The sequence below is a fragment of the Bicyclus anynana genome, chromosome 3, assembly GCF_947172395.1.
Source record: "Bicyclus anynana chromosome 3, ilBicAnyn1.1, whole genome shotgun sequence".
Lineage (NCBI taxonomy): Eukaryota > Metazoa > Arthropoda > Insecta > Lepidoptera > Nymphalidae > Bicyclus > Bicyclus anynana.
Genome location: NC_069085.1, coordinates 752,136 through 771,019, shown reverse-complemented (window position 1 = coordinate 771,019; position 18,884 = coordinate 752,136). Strand labels below are relative to the sequence as shown.

The following is an 18,884-nucleotide window of genomic DNA, read 5'->3' as shown; positions in this document are numbered from 1 at the left end:
TTTTTATGCGCTAGTGACATATCTCTCTTATGAAACTTTTAGTTACAAAACTAAAAATTACAGGAGTATTGGTAGATCAATACATGCATTTTTTAAGTCTCAAGTTATCACATAACCGTTTATGATTGCATTGCATAAACTCTATCTATTAAATCTGTTAACTTCAGTTAAGATCGCGGTCAAGGGACAAGTCGATTCAACTTTGAAGTTAAAGTTAGTCAATCATCGATTTGTCTATGTTAACTTCAGGTCTAATCGAGTTAATTCCAATTTTTAGCTTCAACTATTCCGATTCCAATTTTGAACAAGTCGCACCCTAAATCACAACACTAGCAGAAACCACAGATTGTATCATTCGCTCCACAGGTAAAATAAACTTTTTTTAATTATAAAATGAAAATGTGATTTAAAATTAAAATCAATGATTACGCTTACGCGTAAGTTATTCGAATCCATTTCCATATTATTTGTGAAATTTAAAAAGATAATAAATTAATGAATTTTATCATATAGTCTATGATAGGAACAGCCAATAAAAATAAATCTATTCTTTCTTTTGTCTATTGATTCGTTGCTGCCCCACCGACTGATGTGATTTTTTTGTAAAAATTACAAATGTGATAAAATTGCCTGAATATTACATAAAAATCGCAGAACGTGTAAAAATAGTGTTTCTATACAGTTCCCCATTTTATCAAAGATATTTTATTCGTACGGCGCGATGGAGTGACAACCATCGTTTCTCGTCGGATGTGAAATAGCTTTCGATCGTATTTTCGCACGTCCTGCAGACAAACAATAGGGAGTTTTTGCTGCAGGATTGTCGATCTGTGTTGTTGTGCAAGTGCACTGGGTGTTGCGACTTGTGGGCAACTGCAGCGCTGTTGCAGTGCGGTACGGACTGCGGGGTTCGTCGCGACATGTATCAGTGAGGCCAGGCCCCAGGGTTTGGTCATGTTGGAGACGCGGTCGGTCCGCGCCGCTGACTCGGTGTGGGCGAACAAGCCGCTGCCGGCGCCGCACGCGATGGCCAACTCCAGGCACGGAAAGAACACCCAGGTAATGTTTACTGTACATCTGGATATCTATACCTCCCTAGATCTCGATGGACAGCGGATCCTAGCCAATTTGTCTCTTATCTGAGTCAAATAATGTTAGATGTAATAAAACTAGATATCATCTTGCTGTAGAGCACTCAAGTTGTTTAGAAATTCAGTCAGTAGAATTAAGATAGCTTCCACTTTGCATTCCTATTCATATATTCTAGTCTAGACAGACAAACCCAACCAATTTTATCTGATGATAAAACAGATAAGAGAAAAGGAAGAAAATGTAGTAAGTTTATGCTTTATCTATTTATTGGAAAAAATACTAACTTTCCTATTAGTAAATTAACCAACATGTCTCTTATCAAAATCTAATAGGCATATAAAATTCTTGTATCACTGTGTTTGTTACAAAAATCCTCGGAAATGGCTGGACCAATTTTCATGAACTGTAATGTCATGTAATGAATGTAAGGTAGGTCTGAGAAAAAGCCATCATCTATTTTTTCATACCCTGAGTGATGAAAATTGACCTGAAAATGTTTATAAGACAAAACAATGTTCATGGGTCAGCTACTTAGGTGTTCTTTATTAATCTTACTTAATTAAAACAATTATTAAGTACTTGTGCTGTGAAAACATTTTAAGTACATAAAATAATCACTATATAATCAGGTAAGATAACCTGGCATGAGTTGAAAATCTGTTATAGTACATGGTTTATGCACCAAAGATGAGCAGTTTTAGGGTAGAAATGCAGTCAGCATTGTTGGCACTCATCCAGAAGTCTGTAGCTTATACAAAGTTAAAGTAATAATTTAAATTAGTCAAACGGTTTATTTTAAAATTTTAGTGCCACAAATACATTACCACAGGTAATTCATACAAATATACAGTTCAAAGATATATTAAATATACTTAGCTAAAATCAGTTTGTTCTATTTATTCTTTTCAAAGCACAAAATTTGTCTATTCATACAAAATTATAAATTTAAATAATAAATTTTTTAAATAATTTAATGGATTGTTTTTTTGATTAAAATTTTTTAAACCAAATATTATGGGAAATCACTTATGGAATATTATGATTGTTGGATTTAATTAATATCACTTTAGTTGTTAATTCATAGAGCTTCTGCTCTATGAATTAACTAATTAATAAACTTAACTTAATTAATAAAATCAATGCCAATATTGAAATTCAAATAGATTCCCTATCCTATGAATTTGCCAAGGTTCTAAAAGTATAGTTACACCATTGCATTCACTATACTTTTAATTAATTACACAGTTTACAGTTTAATGAGAATGAATGAATGTTGTATTAAACAGACAAGACACACAGATGTATGTGTGTAATTACACAATGAATGCTAATGTTAATTGGCATCATTTCCTCTGCTCTCACTTAGTAGTAACCTTCCTTACTTCCTTGCACTCTGTGTAGAACTGTATATTGGAGTGGGTGGGGTATGAAGGTTTTAATAATTTAATATATTTTTATATATGCCTGTGTTACTGAACGCTCATTAATGGAAAAACATTATTTAAATTGATGGGTTAAATTTTAAATAAATTATTTAAGCAATTATTTCTGTAGGCAGGATAAATGTGTCATAATAGGCATATATGGATTGGTACAGGAACCATGATTGTGTTTATTTAAATTTATATTTATTTGATTATTTTACAAAACAGGTCAAAATTTGAACCTCTCAAAGATTTTGCTAGGACTAGCCTTTTAAAAAAATTCTAAAGTACACCACATTTACAGTATGATATATATAAAATACTGAAGTACATTTTGAATGAATTTGGTATTTTAGTCTCAAGACTAAGTTCAAAAGTTTGCTTGAGTTAGTGATATATAGTTGATGTTTGCTTTTAATTTAATTAATATGATTAAGGCAACATGATGAATGAGGGTTAAAAGTTACTCTGCATAGTACTTACTAAATAATTAATTTATTGTTTTACTAATTAGTCATAACTTGTTATGAATTAGTGATATGGTATTATTTATGGTTTTACCACTGATGTGCATTTAATAATTCCATGATATTAATAATAATAAATAGACCATTGTTCATATGATGAAACATTTCATAGTGATTTGCTTTCTGTTTTGATTTCATTCTTAGTTTGTTGTGGGTTTTTAACTAGGTTATGAGTTCTTGCAGCTTTAGTTGTGTTAAAGAATAAAAAGAGATGTAACAGCTTGTGGTAGTGGTGGTATTAAGCAATTAAAATAGATATATGTAGGTCATAGCTGCGACACTAAACCATACCCTGCATGTATTTATCATTGTTTTCTGAATTGCCTTAGAATATGGCAGTCATTCAGCTTTATGCACTACTAGCAGAAGGTTGCGGTTTCACCCGCGTAATTCCCATTCATGTGAGAATAGGGGGACAAAATATAGTGTATGTTGCCCCCCTTTAGCTTTGTATTGATGAAAGAATATTTCTAGTTTATTTGTTCCATAAAATAAAATACAAATCTTTCCTCTTTATGATACTAGTGTAGAATGTACTTGTAGATGATAGTCATTCTACCTTAAATACAATTAATTTATCTTAGTTGAACATGAAAGTGAGAGCCGTGATAGCCCAGTGGATATGACCTCTGCCTCCGATTCCGGAGGGTGTGGGTTCGAATCCGGTCCTCCCAACCTCCAACTTTTCAGTTGTGTGCATTTTAAGAAATTAAATATCACGTGTCTCAATCGGTGAAGGAAAACATCGTGAGGAAACCTGCATACCAGAGAATTATCTTAATTCTCTGCGTGTGTGAAGTCTACCAATCAGCATTGGGCCAGCGTGGTGGATTATTGGCCTAACCCCTCTCATTCTGAGAGGAGACTCGAGCTCAGCAGTGAGCCGAATATGGGTTGGTGACGACGAACATGAAAGTAAGTTCAGATTTTTCTTCACCAGGACGATGTCTGCTACGTAGTCGCGAAGTACGACTACGCGGCGCAGGGCGCGCAGGAGCTGGACCTGCGCAAGAACGAGCGGTACCTGCTGCTCGACGACTCGAAGCACTGGTGGCGCGTGCAGAACGCGCGCAGCCAGTCCGGCTACGTGCCCAGCAACTATGTCAAGAAGGAGAAGCCGTCTCTGTTCGACAGGTGAGTTTGTGCATGAGTGAATGTTTTTAATAAGCTGCACCTGCAGAACGTGGTGCACTGCAGCGTGCGTGGTGCGTGCCAGACCCAGACTCACGACTGGTGGCAGCAACAAGGATTGCATTATCATCTTGTAGAGGAAACATCTAGAGCAGGTCCCAGGACTTGTGTGTTGGGTGTAGGTTTAAAGGTACTTTTAATAATAATAAAATCCTTTATTCAGCTAAAAAAAAAAACAAATTAAAAATCAAGAAGAAATCACAAGCTAATACTAAAACTAACAGAGCTTACAAGGCACTTAAAGATACTACTTAAATTACTAAGTTACTCTGTCTGTACTTAAATAATAAAATTATATACATATTATCAAATCATTCCAAATTTTGCAGGCTGCTTAATTAAAAGTCCCCTTAAACGAGGCAGACCTATGAAACAGACATGAAATATGAGGTTCTCCTTTTGTCCTACACTTTGCTTTCAATATACATTAACACACCTCGCCTGTACCACATTTTTTCCATGCCCACAGACATCAATTACACCACAGAACATTATCGCACGAAATTACTAAGCTGACAAGCAGCGTGACGGTGTGCACGCTGATCAACAAACTATTGAACTCAAATCAACAAACGCTTTTTTATTTATACTTTATAATTATTAATTATAACTGTTAACACCTTTCATTTTGTCCACCAGTATCAAGAAGAAGGTGAAAAAGGGATCCGGTTCGAAGACGCTCCCGTCGAACAGTTCTCCAGTGCGCGGCGGCACCGGGCCGGAGTCCCCCGGCGCGCGGCGCGTGGAGCCCACCGAGGCGCTGGGCACGGCCGTGGTGAAGTACAACTACCAGGCCCAGCAGCCCGACGAGCTGTCGCTGACCAAGGGCACCCGCATCCTCATCCTGGAGAAGAGCAACGATGGCTGGTGGCGGGGGCAGTACCAGGGTCATACCGGATGGTGAGCATTCTCAGCAGATTTTAAGGAGAAGTATTATGCTCTTTTTAGGTTTGTTACGGTTTTTACGTTCCCCAATAAATCTCGCTGTACAAATACTTAGTTACTTTGCATAGTGTATTTGCACACTAGCGGGATGCTCGCGAATTCGTCCGCCCTTGCACCTAAATCCAGCCTTCTCGCAAAATCTGTTTATAGTGGACATCGACTTACTATGAATTACCTCCCTACCAAATACTTTTCGCTTTTACATAGCGCTAAAAGATAATGAATTTCTTCCCCGCCCAGTAAGTTCCTACCGCTCCTAAGGTAGGTCTGGCATGCGCTCAACATGTCTCGTTTTGTCTTCACGAGATAATATCGTGAGTCGCATTTTAGGCTAAAAATATAAAAGTTTAATTTGGCGATAGATAGATTGAGTTTCTAAGCTAAAATACAATTTTGAAATTACTTTCTGTCTGTCTGTTTATTCGTTCACAATAATATTAAGTTCCACTGTAAGGATTTTATTGCAGTTTTGACGAGAAGTTTTACTCAGTTTTATAAGTCCAGAACTTCTGAAGAATGGTAAGAAATTCAGGAAAAACAGAATTTCCTGGATCGAGTTGAGTCGGTCAGTTCTATATAGCTTTTATAGTAAGCTAAATGTGACGTATTCAAGGTTCCCGTCAAACTACACCAGTGAAGAGGGCGACAGCGAGGACACCGTGCACACGTACGCCATGGCGGAGAACGTTCTCGACATTGTGGTGAGTGTGAGTGACTTGTCTACTACTGATACAGATACACGCAACACACTGCACATCTAATAGTACATTATGATATACGTGCGCTAAGTTGAAAATACAGCCGAGGCGATATTGCAGCTCGAGCCAAAGGCGAGAGCTATAGTAAGGAAGCAGAAGCGCTCATAATTATCAAATAATCAAAGTAATTATCAAATATCAAAGCACACGTATATCATATGACGTTTTATAGCACATTTGCGAGGAAACACTTTCTGATAACTAATTTGCATCTTTGCCTGTTTTCCATATAATGACATTTTGATATGCTTGTTATTTTTGCACAGATAACGAAGTGCGCACACCAGTTGTTTTTTTTAGACAAATGTACCAAAAACTTTTGTGATTCTGATACAGATAAATGGTTGACATTTATTGTCAAAATTATTGTTAAAATTAAAAAATTAAATGGCTTTTTATTATATTTTATCTTACAAAGTTAATTTTATTCATAAAATATTGGGCACTTTTCTGACATAAATGCCGTTACACAGTGTTTTATGGGTCTATAGAGTATATACCTTATCTGTCTTGTTCATAGATCATAGGTAAAGTAATTCAGATTATACCTAATACATACATAATATTAAATGAAATCGATACTGTAGATCATTGAGCAGCTGCCACAGTGTGCGCGTGGTGCCTGTGACGTCACGCGCACACTGTGGCGCTGACGTCACGCTACAAGCGCGGCTGTCCGCAGGTGGCGCTGTACTCGTTCACGTCCAACAACGAGCAGGAGCTGTCGTTCGAGAAGGGCGACCGGCTGGAGATCATCGAGCGCCCGCCCTCCGACCCCGAGTGGTACCGCGCGCGCGACAACCGCGGCCAGATCGGGCTCGTGCCGCGCAACTACCTGCAGGAGCTGGCCGACTACCTCACGCAGCCCTACAGGTCTCCTCTCCAGCTATGTACCCTGAACACTGCACAGATCGGGCTCGTGCCGCGCAACTACCTGCAGGAGCTGGCCGACTACCTCACGCAGCCATACAGGTCTCCTCTCCAGATATGTACCCTGAACACTGCACAGATCGGGCTCGTGCCGCGCAACTACCTGCAGGAGCTGGCCGACTACCTCACGCAGCCATACAGGTCTCCTCTCCAGCTATGTACCCTGAACACTGCACAGATCGGGCTCGTGCCGCGCATTTACCTGCAGGAGCTGGCCGACTACCTCACGCAGCCCTACAGGTCTCCACTCCAGCTATGAACACTGCACATAATTCAACAAAATCGACGATAATAATAAGCAAATAGATATCTACATGGTTTTTGTTAAGGTCATTTGCCAATAACATTATGTACCTACTCGTAGTTTTAACCATGAGGAAGGGAAGTATAATTTTTCCATAGGTTTTTTCCCGATATAATCAAGGAAGGTCGGGGAATACTACTAAATTCGTAGTATTAAGACTAAGGTCACTTAAATGTACCACACGACTGAAGTACAAATTCATTAGCTCTCTTTCGTCCGTTCGTAACTGTATCCCGCCAGGTTCTTGAAGAGTGCAATTTGGGACTGTTTCAAAGTTGTCTAATAACGCCATCTACTGGTGGTTTAAAATAACAAACACTGTTTCACTATGTCTGTAGATGTCAGCACGCATCTTATAAGTTTCGGCCGATTATACATTTTGTGACGTATGCACCACCTTACACACCAAGTCAAGGGTGCGTAAAAGAGTGTTACTTAAAAAAAATGTTGCAGCGAGGCGACGGAGGGCGGGTCGGGCGGCGCGGCGGCGGGCGGCGGCGCGGGCGCGCGCGGGGGCGGCGCGGTGGGGCGCGCGTGGTACTACGGCGCCATCACGCGCACGCACTGCGACGCGCTGCTCAACCAGCACGGCCACGACGGGGACTTCCTCATACGGGACTCCGAGACCAACGTATGTGCTTCAGTACATGAGTCTGACGAAATTCAAAATTCATTTATTTCAATTAGGCTTGGCAAATCTTGCTTACCAAGCTTGAAACGTCAAATTCTTCTTCTTCTTTATTTGTCAAGTTATGCCATAATTTAATTTAATGAAATATTGTGAAATGACGGAGCAGCGACAGAGATTGTACCATCATTTTATGGTAGAGGAAACACCTCGAGCAGATCCCAGGACTTGTGACCTTGGGTGTAGGTTTAGAATTCATTGACACTCACCTTCCCTGCCCGACATGTTCTCCATTCCCACATTAAATAATTTATGATCAATAATTACAACATTAAAACATCAATTCTTACAACACAAAACATTATTAATAATTACAACAAAACACTATTGCATAAAGTCACTAACGCGATCAGCAGCGTGACGGTGTGCACGCTGCCTAACAAACTTCGTGCATATAACTCCCCTCCACAATAACATAAATAATAATTAATTGTAAGACCATCCATAATCGAGGAACTCGTAACAATTTCGTAAAGATTAATCGACCAATAACGGACCAAACTGGAAATATCCTCCATATATTCAGTAGTTTTGGATGTTACCTGCCAATTTAGAATATATTACATTTTACCTTCACATATAGCCCAGTCATTTTAATGCACAGCTACATTAATTCCCATAACTCTGAAAATTGGTATATATGTTCAAAACATTATTAGAAATGGAATTTAAAAAGTCCTCATCAACCCCATACCTGTTAGGTTCTACATGCTACATGCGCGTTAACTTTAATTTGTTTGTTGATTCCTCATCGAGTTTGGCTTTGTAGTATACACAATTATGACTGGATACCTACTTAGTTTTAACAAATAATGTTTTTAGAAAAGTAACTATCATCTCTAAAATTATAGGTGGGCGACTTCTCCGTATCACTGAAAGCTCCAGGCCGCAACAAGCATTTCCGCGTGCAAGTTGAAGGCAACCTATACTGCATCGGCCAGCGGAAATTCACAACGTTAGATCAGCTAGTTGCACATTACCAACGAGCACCTATTTATACAAACAAACAAGGAGAGAAACTATACCTCGTGCGTCCGCTGCCGCGCGCGGCGGCGAACTGCTGAGCGGAAACCGTGCGAGGCTTTATATACGACCTCCTGCACGCGGACGAACGGATGCCTTAGACATCTCGCACACTCGTGATACGGTCACATCGTTTGCGTGATTATGTGAAGCTCAAAATGTGTGGATACAGTGAATAAATAAATGTTTAGTGTTAAAATATATCACCAGTGCGCGTCTAGTCTATAGCTAAGGAGAAGTGTCCTCTAGTGGAGTGTGTCTGGACAAGAGCCGGGAGCTATCACATGTTGGTACAGTGGTGATGACAGCTGTCAGTACTGTTCCTGACTCCACGCTCTAGGTGTGACTCGGTCAGGGCTTCAATAGGCAGTTGCTCCAATTTCTTGGAAATGAAATAGAATATTGAGCCGAGAGGTAAGCGCTTTGTTTCCTATAGAAATAGGTACTTATTAAGTTTGTCCAAGAAATTATAGTGAATGCTGGTTTAATGGAATCGAATACATTGTTTCTAGTCTTTTGTGTATTTTTTTTTACAATTTATATAATTAGATGATAAGTATAAACATAACACTTCTGTTTAAAATGATACTCAATCAAACTACTGTTAGGTAATAAATATTAATATATAATTTAAATTTAGTTAGGCCTAATGTTAAAATTAAATATACCTACAATTTTTGAGGAAATCGTATTTAAATATATGAAACGATGTATTCATTCCATTTTATCCATTTAAGTTTGCTACTTTTGTAGAACTTAGAGTGGTTCACCGCCAGGTAATAAATGGATAATCCATAAATCTTAGATTTTGTAGGGAAACTTTATCACAGGACTGTAACTTTATGAACAAAACTGACATGTATGTCGACGTTGAAGACATAATTTGCTAATATTAATGTTATACATAGTAAATGATAGTGCATGTCATGAGAAACTGTATAACCAGTATAGAGAACCAGTGATTTAACATTAGGTAAATAAACTTGACGAACAACGAAAAGCAAGTTATGGTTAAAAATTCATATGATGTGGTTATGAACATTGTGACAGATAATGATGACTGTCTTGTTACCTGTCACTTAATATGTGTCAATTATATTACATGAAACATTGTAGTAAAAACGAAAATTTTGACATTGAAATTGCAAGGTACAGGTAAAAGTGAATGATATGACAGGTAACAATGACCATGTTGTTACTTGTCATATGTGAAGGTAAAATGTAACATATTCTAAATTGGCAGGTAACATTGAAAAATATTTAAAGTTGTTACTAAAAAAATGTTCATCAAATGGGATATAGTCAGCTGGCATCCCGGTATAGTTATGTACGTAGTTTAATATGGTGTTGATGCAATGCCGAAAATATAATAATTATAATAATAATAAACCAAAAATCTGCTTTGCATTCTCTATTGTATAATTATTATTAATAATAAGGGCAATTTCTATATATCATATAATTTGATAAGTAACATAGTGTAATTTTTAAATGATTTTTTATAGTTAATGTGCGTTTTGTGTAATGTACTCATGGTCCCATTATTTAGCTGATGTACACAATGAATATAATGTATAATTACTATATTACGAAACAAGTAATAGCAAGCTCACAAAATGTACACAGATTTTGATTGTCCAATCAAAAAGGTGCTAATTCAGTATTTGCACAAATCCTAAAGTGATTTTTTTATTGCCATTATTGCTATTCAATTTACATTGAATGGTAAATATAATGATTGGTGTACAAACTGAATTAGCACAATGTATCTTGATTGCATTTTTGTATTCAAATGCACAATCACAATTTTTTGGTTTTGGTCCAAGCGTACATGATCTATTTCATAAAAAGTGTCAATTAAAGTTTATAAAGCCGACATTCTCTAGCTGATTTTCATACTTTTTTATGTAGCACTAATAATAACTAGGGCTAGTAGTAATAGCTTTCAGGTTAGCTGCTTAATAAAGCAGCTGGCTACCTCAGTGGGATCATAAATAGTGTTTCCATACATATTTTATTCTGCATAGTGTTTCTCTTTTGAGTTCCCACAAATCCTTAAACGTTGAATGACTTTGGTAGGTTGTGCAAAAGCTAGATATAATGATGCACAGTACTATCAATTTTATAATCTAGCTGTATAAATATTTGAATAATTGATTTAGCAGTAATACAGAAATGTTTAAGCAGTTTGTTTTTTTATACATACATAACTAAATAACTTCTGTCACAGATATACAGGTAAAAATGAACATGTTTTTACCTGTCAAATTCTTGAATCTGTATTTTCTGGAAACATTTAAATTAACCTTTGGATTGATCATGAACGCTTTGACTTTAGTTCTTAAGATTCTGTTCCAACAATTAGACAAATAAAGCGAAATACAGGTAATTGTGAAAATGCAATGTGATGTTTGACTACAATTTCAAAGTCACTCTCAATGAAAACAGATAGGAAATGACAAAATAGATGGGAAATGGGAATTGGTAAGGAACAATAGATGACTTTTGAATGTGATTTTATATCACATTTGTCACAATAATTGAACATTTTTATGGATTTATACACCCATGTATAACTATTCAGAAAGTTACATGAAAATGAGTGTAAAAAAACATACAGATTTATGAAGATAAAACATAAATACTAAGTGCATATATTTTTTTTAATTAATTTCAATAAATACCACCTTAATTATTACAATTGTTTTTTTTTTACAGATCGACTAGGATTTCATATTATTAGTAAATTATTAAAGGTATGGGATGTCATAGGTAATAAAATCACACACATTTTCATGTGATTGAGTAAAGTACCTATCTAGAGCATAGGTCACACATTTTGTATACATTATTAATACTTTTAGTGTATTATTATGTATTTATTTTGCAGCACATGGTATTTTTCATTATTATGTCTATCAAAACATTAAATCCAATTATAATTTTTACAAAGAAAGCTATATTTTCACGAAATATCATCATTTTTAAAGTAATGTACTATATTATTGTTATGAAATTTAGTTACCTTGATGGGTTTTTTGATTGTACCCCTTTTTTATGTTCTACAATTTTAAATCATTTAGCAGTGATTAATGTAATTTGACTATATGAGTTTACAATTTGATTTGTACATGTGTGTAGTGGGCTTACAATGAGTTGGCTAATCCCATATGGCAATGAATGTATGCCGTAAGTTCAAAATTATCTATTACTGTAAACGCCCACGTTTGGACAGAGGTCAAATAATGATAACTTGTCACAGGTAACTTTAGGGAATTTTTATATGTTTTTATCACAACTTGCAATATTTAATTTCTTATGACATTAAAATAAACAAGAAATTTATAATTGGAAAATAAATCTTTTTCTATTGTTTATTATTCGTTGACACATAGATAATTTTTTTTAATTATGTATGTATTTACTTTTTTATTTTTAATATAATGCTGGTAGTCTAAAGTTGTTGTCCTGTTGGAATCTCAGATCAGCCTCGACACGTGACTGATGCTAGTCAACACGCCTGCATCACAATCTTCGCTTTTCCAAAACTACCTTCCCTTCGTTATATCCGTGTTTAGTTATCTCGAGAGCTGTTGGAAAATTTCGAGTAGGTGTTTGATATATTTTTTTTTGCAATAAATTAATAGGAAAACTCATTTCATAATAAATTTTAGACTTGTCAACCTGTGGACAAGGTGCTACACGGTATTTTTGATGGCTTTGTCTGACATTATAGCAGACAGGTATTTAGTTTAAGAAACATAACAGGTAAATTAATTCATGTACAGACTGAATCAACAGAAGGTAAAGTCCTACAAACTCTGGATAGCATTGTTATCAAACACTTCTCTAGAATATACCATCAACTCTTCATAATTTTCCTCATGATAATCCAAATACGTACACTATTACAACTAAACAAGCGATTGGTAACAGTTTGTATATCTTCTATCTCTTAATCGTAATGATTGTTTAAGAGCTAGTGGCAAAATATCCACTATGTTGATAATATTACACACACAATATTTAAATTGTTTTATTTTTAAATCTGCCATAATTTAATTAATCAGTATGTTTTATTTTAACATGCGTATTCTTCCAATGTGTTCTATAATTTAATATGATTTATTTAAGACATAATTTTATTGTAAACTTGCTTTTATGAATTCAACTCTACTTTGATATTAAGTGTTTAATATTTACATTTAATTTACCCTTGGCAGCTATTGGGTTGTTTTTGTTTGTCGTAGTTATTTTATAATGGATTATTTTCGCCATATTTGTCCGAAACTACATAAATCATGCAGTATTTTGTTATTTTTGTAATATCTTCAAAGATTTACTTTTTGAAAGAGTTGGTGAAAACAAAAATATTTGTTCAATGTTCATACATTTTAATAAATTAATAAAAGTATAATTTTAGAATGTATATACACTTGAATAAATTCTTTGTCAGCTCTTAGATTATACAGGTTGTGTTATTTTAGTTTCTTTTAACATGAGTTCTCTGATCCCTTTAGCTAGGTTTTTATGAACATAAGAAACCGTCTAATAAATAATTTGCCTTTTAGTGATTCCAAAAAATTACAATAGGAACTCGTCCACAAATAATAAAAAAAAACACAAAGCGACTGAGACCCTGTAACAAGAGTATTATCAAAATGGGACTATTTATTTTTCTACAATGACTTCTTTTGTGATTGCTATAGACAATTGTGATTAGGATAGCCATCTTTGATGTTTATTATTAAGTATTTTGTATTTTGAAACTATAGTGTGAGTATTTTCATTTTAATGTATTAGACAGTCAACACACATTTCCAATTGTAACTTAAAAATTCAAAAATTTCCAAAATTCATTTATTTCAAGTAGGCTCAGTTTACAAGCACTTTTGATACGTCACTTTATTTTGAAAAATATGTTTAGAATATAGGTAGAATATATATTAACTTGCTTTTTGGTTATTATTGAAATGTTTAGTGTGTGGCTATCCTAAAGGTGTATTCAAATATATCGGAGTCAGAGCTATCGGAGCTTGTATTTGAAGTGAAGTATTTTAGGAGCTTTTCAATTGTGATCCGAGAAATAGGATTTATATTTTATTCTTGATTTTTTTACATAGTTTCATCATCAAAGTTTTATTCTTTTTCCTATAAAACAGTCCCTGTTAACTACATCCTGTTCGTTTTTAATATGATTTTAGTGTTTGTTGTAAAGGAGATGGTCCAAAATTGTATTGGATCAGTCATGTACCCTTGCGAAAATAAAATATTTTTTTTAACTATTTTTGTTTATACTAATTACGAATTTACTTTCATTCTTTCGAAATAATATTCATTCTCTCCCAAGAAATGCAACAATAATATTGGGTAAGAATGGCGGATTGATGACGTTTTCAATGCAGTAGTCGATTTGACGTTAATTGTTGTCAATTGTCATGCCATAGTTGCTTAAGGAAGCCATCTTGATTTATCTCAAATACTTGGGTTTTAATTTCATTTATTTCTTTTTATTTAGTTAGATTTATTCACTTTAAATTAATATATGTACTTTAAATCAATGAATAATAATCAATTGATTCTCTGACGAAGCTATTTTCGTAGCATCCCATTGACTCAAATGTTAAATGCAAAAACACCTAATTCCATGTCTAACTCTGATATGTCTGAACATACCAAGAAGCAATGCAGCATGGATGTTGTGTATGCGACATAGCATTAAGATGGAACACTGTACAATAGCGTGTAGGTTTATCCATTTATTTTGTGATACGAGCATTGTTAACTGGCAAGCATTTACAGATACAAAAAAGTTATATTTTTCTTAAACATTTTTTTTTCGCGTCATCTAGACGATCGACGATACTTTTCCAGATGTATGCGAAAATTCGGTCGATTATAGTCAAGTGCAATTAGGTAAATAAGAAATGATTGAACTCGGTTATTGTGAATGGATTTTAATGATTTTTTAAATTAATATGTAAAAAGTGGGTATACCGAAATTCCGCATTTGTCTGGGAGAGGCTTTAATTATTATTATAATGTGATACATTTGAGTTTACGTACGTTCATGGGTTAATTGCGCAACATAATTACAATCGTATTCAATATTTGCTATGTTATATCGTTATCGCTAGTTTTATTGTAGCTTTAATGGATAAAAGGTGTCGTTCATTTAATTGCTTTCAGTTGCAATATCTATTTAAGCTATTAGACCTTACACCTATGGAAGAGGAAAGAAATCGTTAGTCATAAAAAATTACTAATGATCTCTTTCTAAACAAAGTCTTGTATATTTTAGTTTAATTAATCTAGTCCTACATAATGAATAATAATGGTCTTGTCATGATTTGTATGACGTTCATCTTCTAACATATTATTTCTGATTTGTAATGTCGAGAAACTGCTTGTATAGATTGTTTAGTGTGTATCGTATGTCACAAATCGCGAATCGTCAAGTCGATTGCAATTACGTGGCGCAATTAGCCCCACTGAAGTTTGCAAGGCATATCCCAAAGCGGAGGGATCGTAAGTTACTAGATCTTTTGGATGTATTTAATACGTTTTATACTCGATATTGTAATTAGTGTTGTAATAAAGGTGAGCACACACTGGCGGCGGAGCACGTGAAGGAATCATTTTGCTTTGAGTACATTTTGGAAGGGTTGTTGCTACCCACATTGGAGTAGCGTGGTGGGTCTAAGTCATATCTATAGGAATAAGCCCTGCAGTTGGCGATAAGGATGATGATTTATGGGTGTAAGTAGATACAATATGATGAATTTGTATTACAATGCGTTGCGGTCCGTCACAGTGTGCGATTACCTTAAAGATAAAAACTCACGTAATTTAGACATATACTAGGAACAAAATAGTAGTATAGGGTGAAATACACGTAAAGGCGGGGCCACACTGCACGCGGGGCGGTAGCGGAACGGCTTGTATCATGACAAATCCATATAAGGGTTATAATTTTATTAACAACATATTATATTAATTTTATGATTGTGTTTATGTATTTTCCATTGTAATATTTAAATCAATACTGATTTTGATGATAAAACGCCGATAGATACGAATAAAATCATATTATAACAACACATTAATAAAACCTCTTTTTGGAAGTTGGTTAGAAAGTTCAGCTATCTTTTTTTTATTCGCGTAATAATACATTTAATTTGAACTACAAATAAAAGCCCCCATTCTCAGGAGAGTTTTTTAACGGACGTTAAAAAAAAGCGTTCAGATACCTACAACAAATGCATTCCCAAGAATATGTTCACACGACAACGTTTTTAAAACGTGTGTAAATATATATATATATATATATATACCAAAAGTTCTCTAGGTAGTTTTTCAGGAAAATAGAACTGTTTGATAATCTCAGTCTATTCTATTAATTTTCTACGAAGAATATTGAGTGCCGCGCCGATACCGCTCCTTCGCTGTAGCGTCTTAAGCGAACATCTTCCGTTGCAACTTTTATATCGCTTCCGCTTCTCATTCAAACAGTCTTCCCAATCGTACTCGTAATAATACTTATTTGTAGTGCTAGGCTCTAAAATTGATTTATATCGCGCATATTGAATATCACGGAAGCGAAGGATTCTAACATTGATACTAAGGAAGCGAAGGATTCTGAATTTTAAAATTCAGAATCCCGAGCGTTGCGGTGGTTTCAACACTATGAGATTAAATTATTCAGCCGTGAGCAAAACACTACTTTTCATCTCACTAACAAATTTAACTAAATGTAAAAAAATGTCGCGTCGATTTTTAATTTAATACAAAGAACAATGTAATGGTATGATAGTAGTGAGATAAAAAAATATTTTACGTGGGACAAGGCCACTGACCTCTGCGTTCGGCCATTTGCATTTTAATGTTCTGACGTATTTTATGTAGTTACGCCATCAGTAAGTAATAAAATTATAGTCTGGTTTGGGTTCTGATTTAAAAGCATTGTGTGTGCAACATTTGTACAATTTCATATCGAGCAGAGTGTTCAAACTTAACAAAGTCAGTTATTATGTGCCGTGTAGAGACACTGCATTTGTTCTTTTTCGATAGATAGCTTATGGTAAAGAGAACGTTTAATATGAATAATTATCAAAATGAAGCTAACAAACTGCGTAAAACGAGCACTTTCTGCAGAGGTTACTTTACCTCGATTGCGGGCGTTACCTTTTTTTTAATTTATATTTTTTTATATCCGCTGTATAATACCCATACCCTTATGAGAGGTCAGTGGATGAGGTATTTGTTTTGTGTATATACATATTATAATAATTGGAAATTATACAAAAATAGTTTAATAATTATTATTATTATACGTTCGAGTGTGTGTGAATTTTGCGTTGTTTAAAAGATTTATGTGTACGAACGAAGTCGAATAAAGCTTTATTTCATAAAGACTTGCGTGGTGGTAGTGCATATTTCTCATTATTATCTTTGTGAGACAGATTCCGTGGCGTAAAAGCTATGATTGAAAATAACGTAATCATTATTAGTTTCAGTATTGTCTGTGGTTATATTATAATGATATGGCACCGTTTTATTAGGATTTGTTTACCACATTACGAGTATTACGTGTTAGTTACGCCACTGGGTATTCACTACCAGTATTACTATGCTATGAAAGATCTAAGAACTGTATTTACTAATTTCTTTCATTTTTTATTGGAAGCATTGCTATATTGTTAAAGTAATGAAAAATTAACGCTGATTAAACATTCCTACGCTTTGTATGTGCAGTCAACATCAATTTGTGATTATTTATTTTAAAAAAATGGAAATCTCCTTAATGAGTAACTCAAGTTATTTTTCTAAAACTTCGAACTGGCATTGGTGCAGAGTTTTTCTGCTTTAAATTCACATTTTGTTTTCTCGTAATGACTCATATCGAAAATTCACGACTAGTTATATAGGTAAGTTGAAGTTATAATATTTTAGTTATGTATTTTATACCTGTAAAGCATTTAATAGGCAAATAATAATAATAAATTCGTGAAGAAACCCAAATTGTAATTCATAATACATATTGCATAGAATAATTTTTAATTATTTATATTATGATGCTGACTGTACCTACATCCTTTAATATTTTTTATAATTATGTGAATTTCCAGTTTGAAGTAAAGGCTACGCAGTTATTGATGCAACACGATGTCATTTAATATAGGTTTTAAGTTTATAAAAGAGTGATTATGAGTTTTTATTTTTTATATTGCTCAACGAGGTATATTTTATATTTGTTTGTATAATCAATGTGTTTGTATGTTTTTGGTGTATAACTATAATTATAGATATATCTGATGTAACGAGCATATTATGATACCAATGTAAGGGCGGTGTATAATATTTAACATTATAATTTATTTATTAATTTGCAAACATGTGTTTTTAATTGTATCCATAATCCTTTCTTAAACACCTCCATATTAGTCGATACTGAGGATAATTTAAAAAAATGATTTTTTTTAAATATCTTTATTTACCTTTTACGCAACTTTAAAGGTATGAGTAGAGCTCAAATAGTGAGATCGCAGTAGCTTTTTTTATAACCAGGTCCCCGATAGAAGCTTGTCTAATAGCGTCGGTGTGTGAAACAGAAAGATCGTCAGCAATGTAGAAACAATGTCGTACACCTCTTTATTAAATTACTAGCTGACGCCGCGTGGTTCCCGTTCCCGTAGGAATACGGGGATAATATATAGCCTTCCTCGATAATGGGCTATCTAACATTGAAAGAATTTTTCAAATAGGACAAGTAGTTCCTGAGATTAGCGCGTTCAAGCAAACAAACTCTTCAGCTTTATAATATTAGTATAGATTACTTATACGCTATCATGACGCTATTACATTTACCAAATAGTTGTCAAAAAATAGAACATTAAATCAATGATATTTAAATATATAAATGCCTATTGCTATTGTTATTATATTGTTTTGCTGTATTGCTAAGTAAAGGCGATTTTATCCAGCATGGCTATAATATAGTCG

The 18,884-nt window shown here is 34.5% G+C and overlaps 1 protein-coding gene across 2 annotated transcripts; it reads left to right on the top strand.

Annotated features, from left to right (window-relative positions):
* The first annotated feature begins 556 nt into the window (after nucleotides 1-556).
* LOC112050880 (cytoplasmic protein NCK1) lies at nucleotides 557-18,275 on the top strand. Of its 2 annotated transcripts, none has more exons than XM_052891393.1 (7): nucleotides 557-1,059; nucleotides 3,984-4,177; nucleotides 4,874-5,134; nucleotides 5,793-5,880; nucleotides 6,620-6,810; nucleotides 7,625-7,802; nucleotides 8,711-18,275. In XM_052891393.1, the coding sequence occupies exons 1-7, from the start codon at nucleotides 955-957 to the stop codon at nucleotides 8,921-8,923; spliced, it is 1,230 nt and encodes a 409-aa protein (XP_052747353.1). In that variant the 5' UTR covers nucleotides 557-954; the 3' UTR covers nucleotides 8,924-18,275. The 2 variants fall into 2 exon arrangements, with proteins under 2 accessions (XP_052747353.1, XP_052747352.1); XM_052891392.1 differs by having other exon boundaries at nucleotides 5,793-5,886.
* Nucleotides 18,276-18,884: the final 609 nt, after the last annotated feature.